The 22647-nt window shown below is 43.9% G+C and overlaps 3 protein-coding genes across 14 annotated transcripts in view; 1 reads left to right on the top strand and 2 right to left on the bottom strand.

Annotated features, from left to right (window-relative positions):
- Nucleotides 1–1275, bottom strand: part of QSER1 (glutamine and serine rich 1) — a 44330-nt gene extending 43055 nt beyond the window's left edge. For all 3 annotated transcript variants that reach the window (XM_087743930.1, XM_087743938.1, XM_087743957.1), the window contains exon 1: nucleotides 1095–1275. In XM_087743930.1, the coding sequence (XP_087600056.1) occupies nucleotides 1095–1210 (116 nt within the window). In that variant the 5' untranslated portion in view covers nucleotides 1211–1275. The remainder of the gene's footprint in view (nucleotides 1–1094) is intronic.
- Nucleotides 1276–1529: 254 nt separating this feature from the next.
- On the top strand, nucleotides 1530–17342 carry LOC148057058 (uncharacterized). Of its 9 annotated transcripts, none has more exons than XR_015701342.1 (8): nucleotides 1530–1663; nucleotides 2959–3018; nucleotides 7920–8126; nucleotides 11389–11546; nucleotides 15267–15325; nucleotides 15637–15668; nucleotides 16521–16619; nucleotides 17222–17342. XR_015701342.1 is itself a non-coding variant. In XM_087744001.1 (8 exons), exons 1-5 carry the CDS (start codon nucleotides 2612–2614, stop codon nucleotides 15213–15215), a joined length of 528 nt encoding a protein of 175 aa, XP_087600127.1. In that variant the 5' UTR covers nucleotides 2190–2611; the 3' UTR covers nucleotides 15216–15325; nucleotides 15637–15668; nucleotides 16521–16619; nucleotides 17222–17342. The 9 variants fall into 9 exon arrangements, 2 of the variants coding, with proteins under 2 accessions (XP_087600127.1, XP_087600116.1); XR_015701339.1 differs by lacking the exon at nucleotides 1530–1663 and adding an exon at nucleotides 7209–7453 and having other exon boundaries at nucleotides 2190–5040; XR_015701338.1 differs by lacking the exon at nucleotides 1530–1663 and adding an exon at nucleotides 7209–7453 and having other exon boundaries at nucleotides 2190–5972.
- On the bottom strand, nucleotides 11542–21680 carry PRRG4 (proline rich and Gla domain 4). Of its 2 annotated transcripts, none has more exons than XM_087743970.1 (6): nucleotides 21260–21680; nucleotides 20367–20482; nucleotides 17147–17310; nucleotides 15839–15887; nucleotides 15009–15144; nucleotides 11542–14261 (listed from the first exon to the last, which is right to left on the bottom strand). In XM_087743970.1, exons 2-6 carry the CDS (start codon nucleotides 20470–20472, stop codon nucleotides 14033–14035), a joined length of 684 nt encoding a protein of 227 aa, XP_087600096.1. In that variant the 5' UTR covers nucleotides 20473–20482; nucleotides 21260–21680; the 3' UTR covers nucleotides 11542–14032. The 2 variants fall into 2 exon arrangements, with proteins under 2 accessions (XP_087600096.1, XP_087600103.1); XM_087743977.1 differs by lacking the exon at nucleotides 21260–21680 and adding an exon at nucleotides 20598–20726.
- Between the last annotated feature and the right edge of the window lie 967 nt (nucleotides 21681–22647).

Genomic DNA, 22647 nt, shown 5'->3' with positions numbered 1-22647 from the left:
ACTAGACGATTGCAACAGTCTTTCTGACTTGATAATCTATTAATCTTATCAGACAGATCAGAATACACGCCTGACCGAATGCAAAGTCATCTATAGGCGCACCTATTTTGACGGTATATTTTTAGCCCGAGACTATCTTGTACCTTCAGACGTCGTCGAGATTGGAAGTGCAGATATAGCAAGCTAGAGACATAAAAGGCAGGCGATAACAAAAAACTCATCACCTAGAAAACACTCATTTCAGTTGGCAGAGTTATACGAGCCAAAAGCAGCCCGAAGCCAGCGAGATATCCCGTATTTTTCCCGCACTTCCCGGAACTTTACAGAACTCTCCGCGGGACTGAATCTCTCCAGACAAGTTTTAGCCGAGAGAGAGGAGGCTCCGCACGCCCCAGAGCAGCGCTTTAGAGGGAAAGAGGTTAACCGGCCTCAGCAGAGCGAAAAACAACGGCGCGGAGGAATAAAGGGCGAAGGGGGATGCTGGCGCGGCGCGGGCCGCCACCGCCGGCCCGGGGGCCGCCGTCTGCCGGCGCGGGGTGAGGTCGCCCGGTGGCCCAGCGTGCCAGGGCCCCGCCGCCCGCCCGGGAGGCGGCATTGTTCCGGCGGGCAGCGCCGGTGCCCGCCGCCGCCCCCGAGCCCCGCTTCCCTCCCGGAGCCGGGCAGGGACGCGTGAACTCTTGAACCCGCGCCGCGGCACAACGCGAGCCTCCGGGGCGGAGAGCAGCGGCGGCGGCGCGCCCTGCGCGGGGAGACCGATCGACCGACCGACCGCCCCGCCGCGGGCCGCCGCGCCCCGGGACGGAGGGGAGCTCGCTCCGGCCGCCCGCCTCCGCGGCCGTGCCCCCAGACGCGGAGGCCCGGCGGGACGCGGCCCGTCCCGCCCGCGGCCCGCCCGGCCTCACCCGCCGCTCCGCTCCGCTGGGCCCTGCTCGCCCCCGGCCGCGCCGCGGGGACGCCCCCCGCCGCCCCGCCTTGCCCCGCCGGAGGAGGCCCCTCGCCCGCCTCCCCCCGGGGCGCCCTCGGCCGCCCGCGGGCCAGGCCCCGGCCCAGACCCCGGCCTTTCCTGCCGCAGCCCCCCGGCGGACCCTCCTCACCTGGGCTTGAGGCTGCCGGCGCCCCGCTCGTAGGCCCAGGAGGCGGCGGGCTGCGCGGCGGCCGGGGCCAGGGGGTCGGGGAAGCTGGGGGTCGTCGGGTAGTTCCTGTCCATCATCGGGGCAGGGCGCGGGGCCGGGGCGGCGGGGGCTCCGCTGGGGCCCTGCGCGCAGGGCGGCGGCGGCGGGGACCGAGCGGGGCGGGTGGGAGCGGCCCCCCCTGCCTCATGCGGGGCGGGCAGCACCGCGGCCCCCTCCCCGGAGCGGGCCAGGCCGCCGCGTCCCGGCCCCCCTGCCCTGCCTCCACTCCCCTCCCCTCCCGCTCAGCTGCGGGCGGCGGCGGGCGGGCGGCTGAGGGGAGCTGCGCAGGGCGGCGGGGGCTGCGCGGCGGCCAGGCGGGGACCCATGTCGGGCTGCTCTTTCCCAGGATGCACCTCCCCCGCCAGCGCGCACTGGGGCTCACGGGCTCCGGCTCCGTGGCCGGGGGGCAGGGAGGCCGCGGCGGAGGGGGCCGCCGCCGGAGCGGCCGCTAGCAGCGGCGGCGGGGGGAGGAGGAGAAGGAGGAGGAGGAGGTCTGTGACCGGGGAACAGGCGGCCGCGGCCTGGCGGGGAAGCGCGGCGGCGGCCGGAGGGGAGCGTGGCGGGGGGCGGTAGCCGTCACCGGGGCGGGGGTGGGGGGGCGAAGGCGGGGACGGCCGGGCCGGGCGGTGAGGCGGGGTGAGGAGAAGGCCGGTTTCTCGTCGGGGCCGCGTCAAGTGAAGCGCTGGCGCTTTGTTGAGAGGGGCCGGGGCGGGGCCATCTTGTTCCCGCTGAGGGGAAGCGGCGTCAGCGGCGGGCAGCGCCGCGGACCGCGGTGCCCGGGGCGGCTTCTGCCGCCGCCGCTGCCGTCAAGATGGAGGCCGACAACCGTCTCAGCCGCGCTGCCCCGGCTGCCGCCCCGAGGCGGCGGGTTGCCTCAGGGGGAGCGTATTGTAAAGCAATTTGTAGGGCGGCTCTCCCGCCCTGACCCGCCGCCGGGGGAGGCGACCGGGCGGGCGGGAGCGGCGTCACCGTTCGGTGACGCCGCTCCCGCCCGCCCGGTCGCCTCCCCCGGCGGCGGTGCGCGTCGATCCGCCAGCCTCCTCACAGAAAAATTAAACTCGGGTGGGGATATAAAGTAAAAAAAACCCCGCTGATGGGCGGGTCTAAAGCTAAAAGTCTCTAATACATACAAATACAGCAGAGCTTTCCGAAAGATTTAGGCGTTCTCCATCAGGAAGTCACCGCAGGCCTGGAGTCTGAACAGGCCGAAAGTCAAACAGCAAGAGGAACAGACAGAATATTTAAGTATTTAGAGCAATCTAAGCCACCTGGTGTACAGACGGTAAATTCCCACGCCTTTGGCTGCGCACTTGTTAAAATACAAGGGAAACGGGCTGGGCAAAACAGGAGCAAAGGGGATATCTGTGTTGGGTGGGGGGACGATGGTGTCCGGCTTTCCCCGCAGGTTGAAGGTGCACAGGCTGAGATGAGCAGGGGGAATGTGCCCGAGAGGTAAAGATGAGGAGTATGCACTTGAAAGAGAGACAGGGCGGCTGCACCTGAAGGCATTACTCGGAAGAGAAAGGTGTATGCTAATGAGTAAGTCAGTCCTTTTGAAGATTCAGTTTGTAGTACTCCAGGCAATATCGAACCACAGAGCGAAATGAATTTTGTAGTGAAACGCAGGGCTTAGAAACTTGACTACAGCCAATCAGATTAGATGCTAAAAAAAAAAAAAAATCTCAACACTTGAATGAAAAAGTGGAGCAGTCAATATTAAATGAGAAAGCAGGAAGGTAAGAGACTTCAGGAGGAAAAGCTGAGGTTCTGCTTTTCTCATGCCTAGTTTCAAGAAGCAGCAGAGTCAACTATAGGAAGAAATGCAGCCTTGGATTTGGAGGGAAAGGTAAGCGTGAAAGTCAGCAGCAGCAGCGAGACTGAGCGAAGTCACCCAGAGGCCAGGGCAGAGGGAGGAGAGAGAAAAGGCTTACCAAAGCCAGAAACCAGCAGAGTGAGTTTTCCTTGTGTTTGCATAAGTTAGCACCTGTATTGCTTGCAGCTGGAGGAGAGTATGTGGGGGAACCTTCATTCCCTAAGAAGCAGGAGGGTTGATGCTTTACATATGAATGAGGCCTGATGACAGAAAATGACTCCAGTTTTATGCTAATGATGAAGCACTTACAATGCTGATACTATTAAAAGTAGCATTTCCAGCGGGGGAGGACCTACAGTTTTTGATTTCTCTGCAGGATCTCCGCTAATCTCCATTATAATATTACACTTACAGTGCATTGTTTCCCTCAAGGGGGCCTGAGGAAAGGGCGATACATGGACCTAAGTGATACGAAATGCCCTTTCCACCTAGCTGTGGTGTTTGGTTATCTAGAGTGAGCCAGTTAGTGTGGAGCTACCTTAAAAGTTTCTTGCCACAAATTTGGAAGGACATATTAATAAACTGTAAAACTGCTAGTGTTTTGTTTGACTTTTCTCAAGTAATGGCAACAAGAACTTTAAAGATTACCATAATGTTGTGTTTTTTCATTACAGGATATTTCTCTTAAGGGGGGGGGGTGTTAATACTGTTAGATACATGGCTGTAAAATCACGTTACATGAGAAATCACAAACAACAAGCACCTCTCTAGATATACAGGCAGGGAAACAGATACGCAATTAGTTTAGACCTCTAAATGAACTAATTGTGTATATGCCATAGACACAGCATTTCCCTGAACGTTGGAGTGTATCCTCTTTCTTGTAATCAAATAGTGAAGTTGAGTGCAACAGAAGTTGTGACAGCTGTTGTTAAGTTTAATTTCTTTTACGTGGTTTTAATAGAGGTGGAGTAGACTGAAAACTTCATTGCTAATGTCCATAACCACCAGACAAAGTCAGTTTATCCAGTAGTTTGCTTTTCCTGCATATGAGAGAAATCTACTTGTCCTGAGACCAGCCGGTGAGACTTCCGCGCTTTTCTCATTAAACTGATTCCTGCTGCTTGTTGCCATCCTCTGTCTAGGAAAGCTGCCCTGAAGTTTGTGTGCTTTATCTTTTTGTAACCAAAAGGTATTTTGTAACACCATTCTGTAAGACAACTAAAGAGTCTGTTTAGAGTAAGTGCTTGTACAGTATCCTGATACCCACGATACTTAAAAACGGCTTTTCTGAAAGATGTCAGTGATAGAAAAAATCCTTTGATAGATCCTGTTAATTATGTATGTTATTTTAATGTGTAGATTAAAGTGTACATATTAAGATGTGTATTTAGAAGTCATATTAGGCATGGTCGTGATTCTGAATATTGAAAATATTTTGATTCTTGTGTTAGTAAGGAATGCTTTTGTTTCAAATGCAGCAATTACTTGCCGTTTAGGAGCTGAGCTGTGGTGGGCTTCAACACCTTCTGAACCGTAGTTCATAACTGAGTGCCTATAGCCAGTAATGATATTGTATGTGCTTATCTCTCAAGTCAAGAATTTCACGTGATAAATATATTTTGCTGAAACAGAAGCTAATACAATTTTTCACTCTATTTAAGAGCAAAATCTTAAATTACAGCACTGTAACACAATCTGTGCAGCATGCCAGCCTAGGGCAGTATTGAATTTTTGTTGCTCTTTTTTTTCCCTAAATGAACAGCCTCTACTTGGAAAAACAATGTAACAAATCCTTTACAGAGTCAAGAATGCCATGTGATGGTTAGGAGACAGATTTAAGTACTTAGGGTAATGCTTTAATGGGAATCGTCTGCCTAAGGTCCGATGAGCGATCTTCAAAGCTGCAGCGTGCGCTCCTGCCTGCAGGTGTGGTGTGGCAGCAGGGCTGGGCTGCCTCTGCTGCTTGCTTACCCCCAAAGGAGCAGGCCTTACTCTCTCTTCCTCCTTCCCTGCTCCGCCTTCCCGCTCCTAGCGATGTGCTCCGGCCACAAGGTGAGCAGTAAATTCACTCCACTGGCAAAAGAACAGTTACTTTTCTGCCAGAGGTCATTTTTCTGTAATTTCGCTGAGCTGGCTCAGCTTGCTTTGCATCAAATGAGTGCTGGCTCAGGGCAAGCACTGGTAGTGTGCAGCCAGAAGCAGCTGGGAAGGGAAGGAGATAACAGGAAAGAGCAGGGGACTTTTACTTTTGATGAGATATTGACTTGGCTTGTGGTATATTCAGTATAGAAATCTCTAGAGTCTAGGAGCGCTTGAGGATATACCTCTCTGGACAGTAACGGGCTTCTCTGCCCGTATGCCAGCTCAGCCAGAATCAAGCCAGCTCTGTTGCAGAACTGTGTTAGCTAATATACACTGCCCCTTAGGGAAACTTCCCTATTTTTCCTCTTTCTGTTTAAATAATTTAATGTTACACAATGCTGAATGGCAATACTGCTATTTGAGGTTTAGCTTTGTTTAAAGTGACCATATGCCAAATGAAATATAGGATCAAGCTAATGGGTAGTTGGCAGTTTTCTGTGATTTGATCATAATCAAAACCAATAAATCAATCACAAATCCAGGGCCAGAGTAATGCTCCAATTCACGCTTGGCATTTATTTATTTATTTGTAACTGATTTTATTTATTTATTAACTTCTTTGTTGCTTGGTGTGCTGTTATTATTGCCTGTGTTAACAGAAAAATGTGCACCAGTGTTTGAGTTGAGTGTGACTGCGTATTTTGTATGTTGTATATGTACAAGACTGGCCAGGCAGAAGGCTATGTGGTATGTTCCAGCTTTAACAGTACCACAGATGTTAAATACCAGGATAGCACCACTAAGAGTCCTTGAGCATGCAGCAGCAGGTGTTACCGAATGGGGTGATTCTTCAGAGGGCCAGCAGTTGTTGTCTGTGCTTTCAGCATCCTTTTTTACCACAGGTACAACAAACCTGTCTCTACAAGGCTTTTCCAATGTCTCTCTATCCCCATATGCCCTCTTCTTCCATAGAGGGCATTGCTCCTGTCCTTTGCCTTTCCATAACACATGATGCCTGATTTTGGTCTTGTCCTGGCTCTTCCCTCATGTTTAAGTGCCAAAATATTTTTTTTTTTCTTGCATTCAGAGGCTTTCAGCTAAATCTGTGTAAACTATTGGTTTTGCAGCAAAATTCTTGGTATGCTTCAGGGCAATTTTTGATGGGCTGAAAAGAATCATGGCAGGATAGTCAGATGCACATGCTGGATCAGCAGCTTCAGCTGTTGTTGATCGAAGAAGGTAGTTAAAGGCACAGCATGAGGTTAATGCTGCAAATCTGAGATTACAGCTTGGTTCTTGAAAGTGGACAAAAAGGATTGTATTTCAGGCCATAACAGTACTTTATTTTGGAACTATCACAGTAACGTAAATAGTTGGCTAACATACACAAACATCTTGGTGGTTAGCTTTCAGTGGCTAACCATTTGTCAACAAAAGCTCTAGAAATGCTTAACAGCCTTGTGCTGAGAGAATGAATCTTCACAATTGTTTGAAAATAGTGTTTGGAGACTTAAGGAGATTCTTTTTTGAAAACTAATGTTTCAATGAGAAAAACATTCAAATAATTTGAATGTGTCTGATCAGATGAAGTTTGAAGAAGTTCAGGCCAAAGCTGAGCTGGGTCTGATTTACTAACAAATTCTAAAAAGAGCGCAAAATAAAATTTGTGCTGTGTCTTTCTCTGTGGAACACTGATGGACGGTAGGCATCCACTTACAGATTGTGGATGCAGCACCTTGTGGTATATTCCGGGTTGTGCTATCTTCCATGAGCAGCACTGGTTAAGTAGATCAGATATTCTGCAATAATAATATGATTCTTGGTTAGGCCTATTATTAATCACTAACTGGGTTTTTTTGTTGTTGTTGTAACTGTGATTCTGACCAAAGCAGAAAATTGCAGTTGCTTAACAGATTAGATTTTGCATTTAATTTGGCACATGGCCTCTTTAAACGTAAAGCTAGACATTAAGAAATGTGTGAATAGGGAAGAAAGTGCTGCCTTTCAAAGAACACACTTATCTGGGAGCCTCACAGCAAATACTCACTTTCTTGGCCTTTCTTTACATACACTAGTCTGTGCATTTATTTGATAAAAAGCTTAAGTATATATACAAACAAATAAAGCAAATTTTTCAGAATTCAGGCTATTAAACTAAAGTTGATCTACTAAACCACGGTACTCCTCCTGACATGATGAGATGACTGAGCTGCTAGAAAGCTCACTGCAGCAGTGAGATGGAAGGCCTCGTTTCCTTCACTTTCCCGATCCTCCTTCTGGTGATGTGGTCCCACACCTTCCGAGGCGCCTCTACTGGCACTTGTGTTGATTCAATTCACCCACTCACAAGAAGGGTTCTAGTAAGCACCAGAGCTGGTATAAGGTAAGTGGGAGAAATGTGCAATGACATGTAGGAAAAAGAACACTTAAATAAAACCTTTGCTCTTGAACAAACTCATAGTTTTAACAGGGGGTATTTTATGTTAACTCTTACTCGATATTTTCCTTTGTGTCATATCCATGCTGGGTATTTAACGTTAAATACGGGACGTTTACGTATTCAGTGCTTAGTAGTTGCTGATCTTTAGAGAAGTTAAACTGAAGCTGCTTGAACAACTTGAGCGATCACAGGTGTTTCTTATTTCCTAAATGAAGGAGGCACTGCATCAGAAATTTAAAACCTGTTACAAGGCCTTTTCAAAACTTGTGTTTAGTGTACCAATTTCTAGACTGAAATATTTTTCCTGATCCTTTGAAGTCTGGCTGCTGCCTTTAAAGTGTGGGCTTCTAGAGGCTGCCAGAGTGTAGGCAGCAAAATGCCTGCATCTGACGGCCCCCTTCTGTTTCAGTGTTTCTGTCGTTTAGGTGCTATGCAGAGCGCCCTGAGGACTCTGACAGCAGGAGGGAAAGGAGGAGCTAAACGCTTTGCTGTCTCTGTGAAGAGACTAGGGAAGCTGTGCAAGAAGAGTGGTTTTCAGAGAGTGGCAGGGGACCAAGCGCTTGGGAACCATGTCCAGGAAAGAAAAGGAAAAAAAAAAAACCTAAGCAGCAAACAGGTGAGTGCGTACAATAGTAGATTTTGAATAGACACAGAAAAAGGAATCAGAGAAGGAAAAAAGTTCAATACCAAATTATAAGTAGAACAATAAGAAAAGAACAGAAGGAAATGAAAAGTTAAATGTAAAACAAAATTGGTTAATGTGGTTATATGTATTTCAACATAGCCAAAATTTATTGCATCAAAAATGGCCAAAATACATTTGATACTCTTCTGTTATTTTCCATATAAGCAATTAGTGTAGTTGCCATTGTGAAGTTACGTAAAAGATAATGTATTTTATGGTAAAACAGAGGAATGGTGTCCACCTGGGGACAGTTTGGGGAGGTTGCTCCCACAGGGGTCAACAGCAAACTAAATTGTAGTTTAAACACTGCTGGGAGTACTATTGCTTCCCTTGTTGGTACATCACAGGACCCGCTGTTCCCAGCTGGAGGTAGTCTTCTGCTGACATTTCAGTATTTTGCCAAATTAGTCAGGGCAGGTTTGCAGTAATTGTTTTTGACGTTTCAGAGTGAATGGGCTGACTTTCTGTTAAATGGACACAGAGATTAAAAGTTAGATGGGAAATTTTATTAATCTGAGTTTTTGGCTAGCTTTTTTTTAAAAAAACTAAGTAGTGTCAGAATGCTGTCAATTTGCTCAACCCCCACATAATCTTCAGAATTGTTGAAATCCAGTAGATACAAACTCCTCTTTCTTTTTCTTTCTTTTTTTTTTTTTTTTTTTTTTTGTAGCTGGGAACTGTATAGCTAAAGTCATAATATAGTGAACAGGTGACACAAAAGACGTTTTCCAAAGAACTGAGATCCTGTTTTCCCAAGACTGTTAATGAGAATGAAGCATGTATACCACACCAGCTGTATTCCAAGTCTCAGTTCACTTGACTGATTAAAAAGCTTCACTGGATGTTCAAATCTAAGAGGAGATTCTGTTATTCTTTGGGGAGCTTTAACCAGCTGGCTCAGCTCACCATGCGTGGTTAGGAGAAAAAGCACAAATCTGACTATTGTCTTCCAGTGGGCAAAACAAGAGTGGCTTAATTTAGTGTAATTCGCTGTGCTACAGTATTGGCTCTATCTAGCTGCCCTCGTCCATCCCTCCTGCCTCTCTGCAGAAGTTCATCTTCACCGCACAATGCGTACCTTCACTTCTGATTGAAATCGCCATTACCGTCAAGGAAGTCCTGTTTCCCGCGTTGCTTTTGCACGCCTGTTCTGGTCCTCACTGGAATGATCTTGCTCAGTTCACTAACCCCAAGAAAGTGGATGTTTTTCGGCCACATTATTGTGTTAAATCTTCCCATTAAAGGTCTGGTGAAAGTCAAGGAAGATGAAAGGGTACAACACCTGGTTCAGTTGGCTTGTTTGACTGCAGTTCATGGTTCAGAACCTCAGATGCTTAAGTGAACTAGAGCAGTGAAGTAGGAAACTTCTGTCCAGAGTAGAAATTGCCAATGTTAAAAGAAAACAAACCACAACCCTTTTCCCTGTTGATAGGTGCTATATGGCATGAAGAAGAGTGCATGCTGTTGCCAACTTCATTTAAAAAAAAAAAAAAAGGGTTGTCAGAGGTTTTTTTAACTTCTTATCATAGGCTGAATTAGCATTTTCTCTTTTGCTATGATTAACCTGCATAAATGTTTATTTGGAAATTGTTTTACAAAATAATACAGAGACTAGCAGAGTTTAAAATACTGCTACACCACCCCCACCCCCCCCTGCAAAATGACAGCACTTAACATCAAAGTTAGAATTAAAATATAACCAGTGACAAGTGCATTCAATAGGCTCTGTCAGATGAGTAGAAGGAAATATATTCATAAGATTAAGTAACAAGAACTGCTTACACAGTTCAGAAGTGACAGAAAACAGTCAAAAGTTACCACCTGAATAAAGAGCAGCATATTTAGGAAGATGTGCTTAAAATTTCTGAGAGGAAACTACAGGCAAGTTCTTGATAGTGAATATGATAATAGTGATAAATTTCATATGCTAGGAATTAGTTGAAAGACATTTACAGTATAGAAGAAGCAAGCTTGAAGTGTTTGAAAGATGGCTTTTAAACCTGGGGTTTCCTTCCTGTTCTCTGTACCACATGGAACAAGTGAGGATAGCAGCAATAAAACTTTCGTTGGCAGATAACATTGTGGATAGGAAAGTTTGTTGGTTTGTTGGTTTGGTTTTGTTGGTTTTGTTTGTTTTTTTTTTTAAAGCTTTAAATGAACCTGTCCTGTTGATCAAAGTAATCAAACGGTGTTGGTAATAACCTACAGGTAATTAATGCAGCTTATTCACAGCTGGTAATCTGAGGAAAGACAAGAAATTTTCCTATGCTTTCCAAATTTCAAATACAATTTTTAAGGGCAGATCAGCATCAGGCTCAAACATTCTAGTTAATATAAGTAGGCATCATTAAAACAATAGAATACTCTAAATCAGGTTTGGCAACAGTGTTGTGGTAAATAATTTGGCAGAGCATTATACTTTTTGTTACCTGAAGTGATCAGCTATTTCATTTTTGGCGCTGATCCCAGTGCAGCTGACGCCTATAAAAAGCTTGCCATAGACTTTGATAGGGCCACAATCAAGTGCTTCATGACTCACATTTTTGTGAACTGTGGTGAGGAAGTGCACTTCCATGTGGCACTCTGGTTTTGCTCTTCTAACAAATTCACAAAAACCCCAACAAAACCCCCCCCAAAAACTAGAAATACATAATGCTTATAATACTATTCATCAGAGGATTTGATAAACAGTAGGCTTTCTTATTTCACTGGAGCAAAAAACAGGTTGAGGGATTTATTTTTCAGTTGACAGAGCCAGAGACCACTTTTCTGACCCTCAGTTATTTGTTCTAACTAATAAACTGGCCTGACTTATAAAAAGTTGCATGCTGTAAGTTTGTATGATGCTGAAAGGGCAACACAGAAAGTTTTTTTGAAAATTGTTCAAGGCGATGGCTAGCAGCGTTTAGTGTGACATGTTTAAACCTGTTCTGAGAGAAACAGGATTTAAGTACTACATAATTTTCCCCAGCGTTTTGTTTAGACACTTCTGCTTTCAGCTGTCATAGTAGATCTTTCCTAGGCCTTTCCTTCTGGCCCTTGAAAGAAAGTCCGGAAGTCAAAACACTGATGACTTACATCTGTACACAAATTAGATTAAACTTGCTCCTGCTTTGCTCCTCAGAAACTACCTCCTCCTCCTTCTCCTCCCACCTAAGGACACTTATATTTGCTATTTTCTATATTTTAACAGCAATGGCATTTTCAAAGGAAACCGCATGTAAAATCTGGAAATGTGGCAACGCTTCTGAATTCACAAGTCACCATAGTCAACCTCTTCTTGTTTTTTCCTCTGCTAACTCAACCCAAAGAACTGCCATTCAAGGGAATTTTCTCCCTTTACAAGGAGAGGTAAGTTTATATTCAACTACATTTTAAACTTTACTCCATATTTATAATGAGCAGAATGTGTCTTGCATATTGTCATGTTACATGCAACCAGTATTTGAATGTCAGTCACTGCATATTTTGAGTATCTCCAGGGTCTAAAGTGCAGATTCTTTGAGTAAATTTGAAGCGTTATACCCTACCGAAGGTGCAGTTTCCTGCCCAAAGAGCTACAGCATTGATGTTTTAACAGGTGCATCTTCTTAAGGTTTTCTTATTAATTATGGAAGTCAAGATTTTTGCTTTCATTGCATGGAATAATTTGCAAATCATTTGTAGGAATAGTAGAAGAATCAAATTTCAAGTGATTAAATAGGTTTCTGCACAATTTCTGTAGTTTATTTAAAACGTAACTTTGCCAGATGCATACAACACTGTAGTAACATTAAAGAATCTCTGAATTCTCATATGCCCAGTGAAATCCCTTTCCTTGAAAGCGTTCCTGTCAATCCCATTAAATTAGTCATTTTTGAGTGCCAGGAAAAATCTAGAGAAGTGTGCTCTGTGGCTCAAGATGCATATTACCAAATTTAAAAATCGTTAGCTAAATGAAAAGGAAATACGGGAGAAATGTTTTTGCAAGCTTATAATTCCATAGCTTCATCATAACTCTGTATTTTGGTTATCAACGGTGACCTCACATTAATTCACTTAATTCAGCCTTACAGAACAGTAACCTCCAAGAACTTCAAAATGCTTTTACAAGTAGGGCAAAAGTGAACTGAAGCTATCCCAACATGGGGATTCCCCCACCTCTCAACAAGAAGGAAGCTGCAAAGAGGTTTGTGACTTGTCAAAAGCTAAATCTGATGCTGAAGCTTATGAGAACACAGTCCAATGTGCACTGATACCAGCTGGGTTGTATGTATTTTTCAAAGGGCAAGACCACCTTGTGTAGCATTTTCAATATACCCTCATTATATTCCAAGATTTGGAGCATTTTGTTCTTTACAAAAGCATTTACAGATAAAAAATCTCATAGCAATCCTCTGCATCTCACTCAATAGCACTGTAGGTTCTAGCATGTTAAAAAACAGAAAATTCAGGGAAATGTTACATGTAAATATTCAAACTTTATAATGTGCATTTTAGGCACCAAATTAAAATACCATTTGCTGCTGTCAGCATTGGTTAAATGGGAGTGGGGGGGAATTTGTTGCTTCTTAAAAAAACTACATTGCCTGTGTCCAACATTACAGCTACTGTGTTACGAGGAAACAGCAGCCCGACATGTTGCCCGAGACCCTCTGATAGGGCTTCCTGTGGCTATAGGAAGCCTTTTCCACCACGGTGCCATTTGACTAGGAGGTGAAGGGATAACAGCGTTGGCCTGTGACTTGCTCAGCAAGATCTGTAGGCCATATAATGCTGGGGGTTGATATTTTAATAAGATGTAAAATTAAGGGTGGCTACAAGCAGAGATACAGAATTGTGTTGATCCAGTTAACCAGCAACTCCCTGAAATTCTTGACTATTGCTCTGTGGATACTGGTTATTTATCTAATACGATGTTTTGTTCTACTTAAAGGTATCATTTTTGTCATCCCAGTAGGGCAATACATACTTAGGCAAAGTGCTTCCGCGGGGTAGTTTGGCCTTTGATTTAACAAGCTAAACATCTCTTTCAACATTTAAATTTTTAAACTGAGAGAGAAACATAATCTGTGAAACCTGGGTACTTTTTTAACAAAGGACAAATCTCTAGGTATTTGCTTAACATCCCCCTGGCCCATAGTACTCTATTTGTTCAGCACTACATACCAGGTGAAAGTGAATATTAAAACCATTTGATAGAAGTATACTTTATCTGAATGGGTAATGTGCCACGCAATTAACGGTTCTGTTTCATCCAAAATTATAATCACAAAAATACAACAAATTGAGTAGTGTTAACCAGCAATGTCTAAAACAAACCAGTGTAATCCAAAGGCAGTAATATATATACATTTGAAAGATCAAATCATGAAATAATTTTCATACTCGAATCTATTACTAGAACGAATAGAAAATTCACACAGCAATGAAGTGAATATATCAAACAAAGCAGACTTCTTACGGTGGTTTAAAGCATTAATAGTCACAAAAAATGGTGTCAATAAAAACAATTAAAATACTGTTCCTTCTGAAGAAAAAAAAAGATTAAACTATTAATGAAACATCAATAGTATGATGGGATGGCTCAAAGTGCATATGGAAGAGGGTGGCAGTACAAGACATGCTCTTTATGCAATCGCTCCTCTTAGCGCAATAACCTCGTGCAAAGAATAGTCCTGCAGCCTTTGCAACAGGTCACTTCTTTTCCCAAATGGGATTTTCAATTGTTCCTAGTTGCGCTAAAGATTTTTCACATTTTTGTAAACTGTCTTGCAATATGCAAGGTAGCACACACTTTTTAAAAAAAGTATGTTATGTTTCAGTAATGCTCCCTCACCCCAGCAGGAGGTTTGCGACTAAGGGCCAGGAAGTGACATAGACTTTTTAAACACCCGTGCCCCTTTTGGGGGCCCTGGGTAAGGGGGTGGTGGCACATCGTGTTGTCCATCTGAAGTAACTACTTGCTCATAAGTTGGTAGTCCTGAATCATCAGTTCTGAGAGGAAGTGGGTTTAAAGAAAATTCTTCATGCCTTCTGAAGATGCTAGATGAATTACGTCTTCTTCTACTTACATAATCCAAGTACCTAAACAAAGTTAACAGCATTATAAGTGGCAGCTTCTGTTTTAAAAGGAAGAAAGAATATAAAGTCTTAGTTGTTAAAAAAAAAACCACCACCCAACCAATACCCCCCGCCCAAAACCACCACCAAAACTTCAAAACAAATTAAAAAAAACACAGGAAAAAAAACCCCAAAAAACATTTGACTTCAATGATCATAAAGACCAGAAGCCAAATACTCTCTCTAAGCCACAGGGTAAGAATAGCTCAGTAATGTGAAATTTATAGGGAAGAGGAAGCACAGAATCCTCTTGCATGCTTTTCAAGTTTAGGATGAAGGAACAAGAAGGGGTAAGGAAGCATTTCCTCCAACCTACTTCATTTCACATCTGAGTTAGACTACATGCCACAAAGAGCATACACCCTACTTTAAAGAGTGAACAGAACACGTTAGACTTTCCACTGCAGGCCCCAACCTATGAAAACGATTCCATCTTTTTAGTAAGAATATTTTGGAACCAAGAACACACACAAAAAAACCCCAAAGGTACGTCAGCCATGCAAGTGTTGTTTTACGTTTTGGTGTTATTAATTAACTTCAGCATAGCTACTGCTAGTGCTCACCTAACTGCTTCCAGGAAAATAAGAACTAGAACTCCCATTGGATTCTCTGAGAATACAGTTAGACCAACCCACAGTGATTTTTAAATTCCACTCTTAAGCAAGAGTTTGTCTTGGTGTTTTTTTTTTTTAAAGCACTGGAATTCCTTACCCTGGTGGTTGCCTTGATTTGCATCTACTTTTGCAGCAGTAAAAGATAACCAGTACAATTATAACTAACAGTATTCCAGCAGCAACTAGACTGATGAGAAGTCCTGTAACATTAATCTTCTGTAGTGTCTCATCACCTGAAGATAAAACATCGGTTATTTTCATTATGTGTTCTTTCCATCTACATAGTATACAGTATACACTGTGAAATACTAATTTTGCTGTGCTATAAGGCTGTTCCTTTCCCACAAACGTCTAGCTTGTGGTGAGAAGCCATATCTGCGCAACACAACCCAAGAGTACCAGCTTAAAGCAAAAGTGAGTAGATATTCCCTTTTCTGTACATAAAACTGCTGAGATGTCTGTCTTCTAATGCCTTCCAAATGTTACTTCATGTACTTGTGACCTTGATCAGGCTGCAGATCTTTCCTCAAGTCATACTGACCATTTTTTTTATAAAACATCTGGCATAAGACTACTCTGAACCTGAATCATTACTATTAAAGAAATGGGAAGGGGAGGGGCAGGCAGGACAAAGAAAACCAAACCACAGAATTACTGCAAAGTTTACCGCTTGTGTAATAGAACAAGGAAATGGACAACAAAATTCATATTGTTTTTCCCTACAGACTTATAATGGATCCTGCTGTAAGACACTTCAGTGAGTATGTTTTATTGTATCAGATAATGCAATATGCTTGCACAGTTCATAGTGAATTTCAGTAAAAAGATCAATTCTGATTTTGCTAACTGAATGCATGGTGTATTTTTAAGATGTACTATTATAACAAACATATTGCAATATAAGAAAAGAATAAAAAGATGACTTACCTAGTTTTATTTTAGGGCCTTTAGTTGAATAATCTTTCCAAAAATCCATCTATAAAAACACAAAGGATCAGATTTATGAGCTACACAATTGGCAGGTTTATTGGCAATTTTTTTAATACACTACTGTGGGCAAAATTTAACAATGGCATAAACAGAAGCAACTCCTGCTGAAGGATTTGTATTTGCTTATCCCACCGCGTTTTTCTCATATATTCAAGTCTGCATAAAAATTACAATTTCACAAAGGAAAAAATGCCAGCTGGTGAAAGAGAAAAGTGCATTTAACTGTCCAACGTTACCTCATATTTCTGCCTGATTATAGTAGAAGCTAGCATATATTCTAACACTGAAAAAATGCTTACGATTAATCTTTGTAAATCCCTACAGAAGAGCATTAATGAGGCGAAGTCAAGTTCTTAAGAATCAGACATTTGCATGAACAGCATTTGAATTCATATCAGCTAGGAAAAATAATGGGATTCATTTAAGAGAAAAACCCCTATGTTGCATGACTGTTATGCGTTAAATGTGTTTAGCTATAATTTCCACTTTTGCTACCCAGCAAAAGACTCCCTCAAGATTCCAATTTAACACTTCCACCTTTTTCTTAGGAAAATGCTAGCAATGGCAAACTAACGTTTCCACCTTCAGAACAGGAGTGTATTCCTTGTTCTTTCTGCAGGTTAGTGCAGAGCACACCTAGAATCACAAGGAGATTCTTGCTGCATGCAGCAAGAGCCAGTCTTCAGACAATCATCACCTTCCATTACTGGGCTGAAAGGTTTCTTACGTATTTTTCTCTTTTCTATACCAGGTTTCTTCCAAGCTGTATATAGGTAGCAATTTAGAAGATAATGGTGTAGGAATACTGAGCAATAGCTGAACTGCTGATTTGCTCCGTACTCCTCTCCTGAAACACTTCTTTGGCATGACACAAGGACACGATCAGTCAATTAATACATAGAGCATGTGGAACACATTCGAATTGGATGCTGAGAAGTTACTAAAAAAGCCAATGAGATTCTGAAAACACATATAGGTATATCCACAAGTGGTACGTCTGAGGTTTCATTTCTATTTGTTTGCAGAATTGGAGCCCTTGCCTAAAGTCTTTAAGACAATAGTACATATTCAGGTGTATTCACTGTGTATCTAAAGCAATAACCCCGTCTAATTGGGGCCGCTACTTTTACAGTAAGAAAACGAATCATTTTAAGTGCTGTTTTCAGAAGGGCTCCAGTATTTAGATAGAGTAATGATTTAGTCAATAACCTCCTTCAGTATATTAAATTCAGTTTGAACAGCTACCGTTTTATTGGGGTCTTCAAAAATTTCTCTTGCTTCTTCATAATTGCACAGTTCTTCAAAGCATTCTCTTTCCAGGTTATCCGCTGTGAATGCTTCAAAATCAAATCTGTTATTCAGAAGATGCCGTCCAATGAATAAATTGGCCTCTTTTTCTGATGTGAACACTAATTAAAAAAATAAAGTTGATTTAAAACAAGTTAGGAAAGCTACATTTGGTATTTTTGAAGGATGGTTAATATCCTAAAGGAGCACATTGAGACCCCTTCTTTCCCTAGCATCTGTCAACTACATACAGGAAAAAGAAACATCAAGGTCTCCTCCTAAAATCTCTTCTTCGCTGCTAACTTTTCTAATTACACAATATAAAATAAACATACTTTCCTGTCTCATAAAGCATTTCAGCTATTCCTTACACTGGCCAAGAGAATTTGATTCTCATGACAGCTGCTGTTCAAGTTGTGGTATTACCCCACTGGGATGTGGGCATCATTTTTTTACTGGAGCTCTTACAAACAAAGTAGTAGTCGCATAAAGCAGAAGTTCAGTCAGATGCAAACCCAGCAAGACACTGACCTACTGGAGGAAGGAGGAGGTAAAGGGAGGGGAAAAAAGGAAAGAAAAAACAAAACCCAAAAAACTCCTCCTTCTAAAGAATCCTCAATATACATTCTGGTATCTCTGAGTTCCCAATTTTGTTTATAGAATTTGGATTTTAAATCTTGGCAGCAGAGTCCTATTCGTTTTACATTTGTTCTCTTTTCACAGTTGTGGCAGCAAGTTTAATGTAAAGGTTGGTGTACTGCCAAGTTTGTTTTAAATCAGTCCATGATAGGAGTTCTCGTGACAACAGGTACTTCTGAAGACATTTATTTCTTTTCTTCTTTTGTGCTCATTACAGGCTCCATGAGGGCTCATGGAGTACGTTGTGAGGTGAGATTCCAGAAGAGTTAGTGAAATTATAGAAGGCTTTGGAATACAGGAATGCATTTTCTCACCAGGCATTTTCCATAGTCAAGTTTTAGCCTGTTCTTCCTACAGCTTCTTTAAAAAGAAAAAAAAAAATCTTTATATGACAGAACTAGTTTTCTGGCTTGGTTTTCAGTGAAAGCCTAATCCGTACGCCAAGAAATTCAGACTATTTCGTTAAGCAAAATGACTAGAGGATTATTTTTGCAAGCGTAATGCAGAAACAGCATTGTGACATACCAAGCCAGACGGCTGAAAAAGGAGATGAGATTCAGAATAACGTTATTCAGCTACAAATTAGTTCTGTGTTCTTGTTAGCTTGTTTGGTGAGATTATCACATCATTCAGGAATTTTTACCCTAATAGTTACTGTTAGATCTTGCAATGGTATCTCAAAATGGTTTGCTCTCTGAAAACTAAGAAAACTGCAGTGTAACTTGCATATTGGTTGTTTATGTCTTTAATATTATAGTATACTGAAGGAGTATTACAGTATATATTTATATAACTTATATAATATTACAGTATATATTGAAGGAGCCACACGTGTGCGCAGACATTTGTGTAGGAAGGGAAATCTGTTATTCTAAAGTAATTGTAAGATAAATCTAAGCTTAAAATATTTATGCTATATCTAAGAGTAACCAGAGTGAAGGACTCCATCCAAAAAGATCCCCCAAACCCACAAGTGGAAAGGGGGAAGAATTACATTAAAAAAAAAATTATCCATATCTTGGTTGAGTGCAAATCGCAAGAATAACACGGATCTTCTGAAACAGAGATCTTCAGTTTTGCTAAGTAGTGTTTCATTCCTTATCATGGAAGTAGCATTCACTATACTTCTGAATTAACTTAGATAATTGATGCATTTTAATTAACGTGAAATTCACAGGACCCCAGATTCCCAGAGACACGCTCCTTTTCTCTTTCAAAGAGTCTTTATCCATTTATCTGCACTTTTTTCATTTTGTAGGACATAGTCGAAGCACACCTACCTCCACCTCTGAATTACCTACAGCCTGGTGATTAAGATAGTATTTGGAGAATGAAACAGATGGATTTGAATTCTCTTCTATACATGAGGGAACTGAATGCTGTTTGGCAGTCCTCAGGCCATGGTTCAAAATGGTAAATCCAGTTCTAGGATGCCTAGCATTTAGTTAAAAATGCATCCACACAATGAACTGAATAAAGTAACTCTGCTGGTAAAAGGTGCTCAGAAAATGCTGAAGGGGTAACCTCTCCATGCAGGTACCCCATACTCTTGGCAAGTGTTCCACTTGCTAAGTCACTGGATAAAGATTTGGGCCCCTCTCTTTCCAACTCCTCCTTTAAAGGAGCAATCTGGGCCTGTTGTCAGGAGAGGGTTCTACGCTGTGAACTCACAGGAAGGAGGCAGCCTGGCAGCCCAACATTTTATGCCCCAGAGCAATTTGGATTTTAATGAATAACCCATCTCATGCATTTTTCTGCTAGCCATGTTTTCTGCTCGACATAGTGCCCTGAAGAGGCCTCCTGCTCCATGTGATGACTTCTAAAAGTCTGTCTTAAGGTTTCAGCACTCCTTACCCACTGCGGAGACTGGACAGCTAAGTTACAAATTCCTTTTTGAAGCCCTGATGCTTAAATGTTAAGTATGACACGGCCTAGCATCGTAGCGCTTGAGTCCTTTTGAGAACTTCATTTGTTTTTACCTCAATTCCTCTCCGCTTCCCTCCCTCCAAAGTGAAGAACTGTGATAGCAGCACTATGTTTATCTTTCAAGGTGTTGTAAGGAGATATGGTATGGCGGAAAAAATACCAATCTCAAAAAGCAAACAAATACACCCTTTCAAATACAGGGCAGTTTTAGACATACAAATAAAACTGTCACATGCTCAAATAGTACCAAAGCAGTACTGTCTTAATACAGATTCCAAACTTTTGGAATTTTGATGTTACTTTTAGGACTCTGGTTGTATCAATGACAATAATCCTAGAGACCTAAAGAAAGCTCAGTTGCCCCAATCTGCAGTTGCTACTGGATCTGATAAATACTTAATATTGATACCCAAGTCAATTATGAATCATTTCAGCAAAACATTCAAATATTCTAAAATTAAGCACGAAAGCTTAATTTTTTTAATTAAGTAAAGAAAAAAACCAAAAACACCAAACCAAAGCTATTTACGTACATAAAAAGATTTCTCAGCAGAAGCAAAGTTAGATACATTTTTATTTTGGAAAGCACAAAATCGCATTAAAAGTAAGTTACCGTCTTTCCATTCGGGTTGCTTCAAGTCATTTAATCTCCCTGTGCAGTGAGGAAACGCAAACACCGTCACATGTAGTTGACACAGCAGTACCAAAAACACAAACATGGCGTGGTATCTGTCAGACAGAAACTAACATCAGTTAAAAACAAATGACAGCGCAATCTTCTGAAGTATCAGTGATGAACCTCAAATGAATCCTGTACGTGAAGTCATCTCACGCAAGCACCTACATGCAGTGGAGGCCAATGGGTCGCTAGAAGAAAAACACCCATCCGAACTGGTCTTGCGTGCCTCCGTTGCATAACCCGCGCAGCAGAGCGGCAGCCGGGCCAGCTGGCGCGTTACCGGGCAGATGTCACACCCCAGGTGCTGCAGGTGCGCTCCGAAACTTCGGATCGCTGCCGTTCCGCTGCCAGAGCGGCCGCAGCAGGTTATAAACGCTACCGACGTAAGCAGACGTACAGAAACCGTCTTGTCGGGAGAAGGCCGTTGCCAACCTCCTCAGGCCCAACGCGCCAGAGCCGAGTCCGCTCTCTCCCACCTGGGATGACCGCTGAACGTAAGAACGAAATAACACCCGAGCTCTTCCGAGAGGCGCCCGACACCGAGAAAAACCCGACCGCCGCCCGAAGCGGAGCCGTGCGGCGACCACCCGAGGGCAGCTACGACGGCGGGGAAGAGCCGCCCCGCCGGGAGCTTCCCCCAACGGCTGCCTCGGGCCCACCGAGCCCGCGGCCGCCCGTCGCGGAGGCAGACCGCTCTGCCGCCCCGGGACCCCCGCGGCCGGAGCGAGTCGAGTCGGGCAGGCGCCGGGGGGGCGGGAGGCACCGGCCAGGACGGGGCCCCGCTCCCGCCTAGCGCGGAGAAGGGGCGCCCCGTCCCGCTTCCCTACCTGCTCCGGCGGCGACCTGAGGAGGGCGGCTGGCGGGGCAGCGTCTCTCGGGGCTGCCGCTGCTGCCGAGGCGCTTCCTGGAAAGGGCGCGGCCGAGTCTCAGGGCTGTCCCACGGCTGTACCTGGGCCGCCCCCGCCCGCCCTGCCCGGGGTCCGCGCCTCCGCGGGCGGGGGCCTCCCCGGGGCGGGGGCGGAAACGCCCCTCGGGCCTGAGGGAGAAGGGGGGCGGCCGGGGCCGGCGGGACGGCCGGGGCTTTCCGCCGGCCTGGGCCTCGTTTCCAGAAACCTGGCTGTGTCTCCTCAGCTCGCCCCCGGCATCCCTCTGAGGACAAGGTAGCGGTCCTTTCGCCTTCTGCGAGCACCTCTTACTGTTAAAACGGATTTCCCCCCCCCCGGGTTAATCGTTATGCTGAAAACCTGTTTTGGCTTTTTACTCGCCAAAAGTAAAGCCCTTTCTAAAGGCACGGTGTCTGCTGAGCAAGAGCTGTGGAGAGGGGGTGCCTCGCTAATGGTGGTGGAGGCAGCGTACCTTGCACTAGCTGCTTATCCACAATTAATTACTTAACTAACAGCAAACTAGAGGTTTTTTTGTATCCACCAGGCTTTTCTGTCGAGGCAGCTAACCACGAGGGAAAAAGGACCAGCATAAGTTTTGCGCAGGTGAAAATAACTTTAAAAGTATGTTCCCAAGCCACGTGTGGTGTTTGGTAAGGGCAAGAAGTGGTACTTGGAAAGACTTTTAAAAGGTAAGGTTGAGAGTGCCTTTCACACAGTGTGCTGGTAACGTTAAATACGTGAAGAATTTTGGGATGGGTTAAAAATTGTACACCAAAGAGACTCTTGAGACATGTGGGTGAAATGATTTTGCTACTAGGAAATCCAGGCACTGAGAGTGACTTGTATCTGTGCTAGCATATCTCCTGTAGTGACTCTGGATCGTGTTATTTATTTAATTGCTGGAGTGCCTTGTATATACCAAGGCAGGAAAGAGTAGAATAAGGGTATTGGATAACGCTGGTGGAATCGATCAGATATTCCTCGGAGAAAAACAGAAACTTCTGATGTGTGAAATAAGGAGGACTGTTTGGAGGAATGATGACTGTAGTTAAATATTTACTTTATGACATAAGGACTGTTGTGGTTTAACCCCAGCTGGCAGCTAAGCATCACACAGCCGCTTGCTCACTTCCCCCTGCCCTCCCCCTCCCCCCCGGTGGGAGGGGGGAAAGAATTGGAAGGGTAAATGTGAGAAAACTCATGGAATGAGATAAAGACAGTAAAGCAAAAGCCACGCACACAAGCAAAGCAAGCCAAGGAATTCATTCACTACTGCCCATCGGCAGGCAGGTGTTCAGCCATCTCCAGGAAAGCAGGGCTCCATCACATGT

Source organism: Nipponia nippon, unplaced genomic scaffold (assembly GCF_047370975.1).
Source record: "Nipponia nippon isolate SJK-2023a ecotype South Korea unplaced genomic scaffold, ASM4737097v1 scaffold_10, whole genome shotgun sequence".
Lineage (NCBI taxonomy): Eukaryota > Metazoa > Chordata > Aves > Pelecaniformes > Threskiornithidae > Nipponia > Nipponia nippon.
The sequence above is the reverse complement of the archived record's forward strand: the minus strand, read 5'-3'. Positions and strand labels throughout refer to the sequence as shown.

Excerpts from the sequence above, each read along its gene's own strand:
- PRRG4 (XM_087743970.1), bottom strand. The coding sequence starts at position 20,472 with ATGTTTGTGTTTTTGGTACTGCTGTGTCAACTACATGTGACGGTGTTT. Across the intron at positions 17,311-20,366 it reads GCAACCCGAATGGAAAGACG|TGTTCACATCAGAAAAAGAG; the intron begins GTAACTTACTTT and ends TTTTTTAATTAG. Across the intron at positions 15,145-15,838 it reads AGGCCCTAAAATAAAACTAG|GTGATGAGACACTACAGAAG; the intron begins GTAAGTCATCTT and ends TTTTATCTTCAG.
- LOC148057058 (XM_087743990.1), top strand. The coding sequence starts at position 4,848 with ATGGGAATCGTCTGCCTAAGGTCCGATGAGCGATCTTCAAAGCTGCAG. Across the intron at positions 5,041-7,935 it reads CGATGTGCTCCGGCCACAAG|GTGCTATGCAGAGCGCCCTG; the intron begins GTGAGCAGTAAA and ends TCTGTCGTTTAG. Across the intron at positions 8,127-11,388 it reads AAAACCTAAGCAGCAAACAG|CAATGGCATTTTCAAAGGAA; the intron begins GTGAGTGCGTAC and ends ATATTTTAACAG.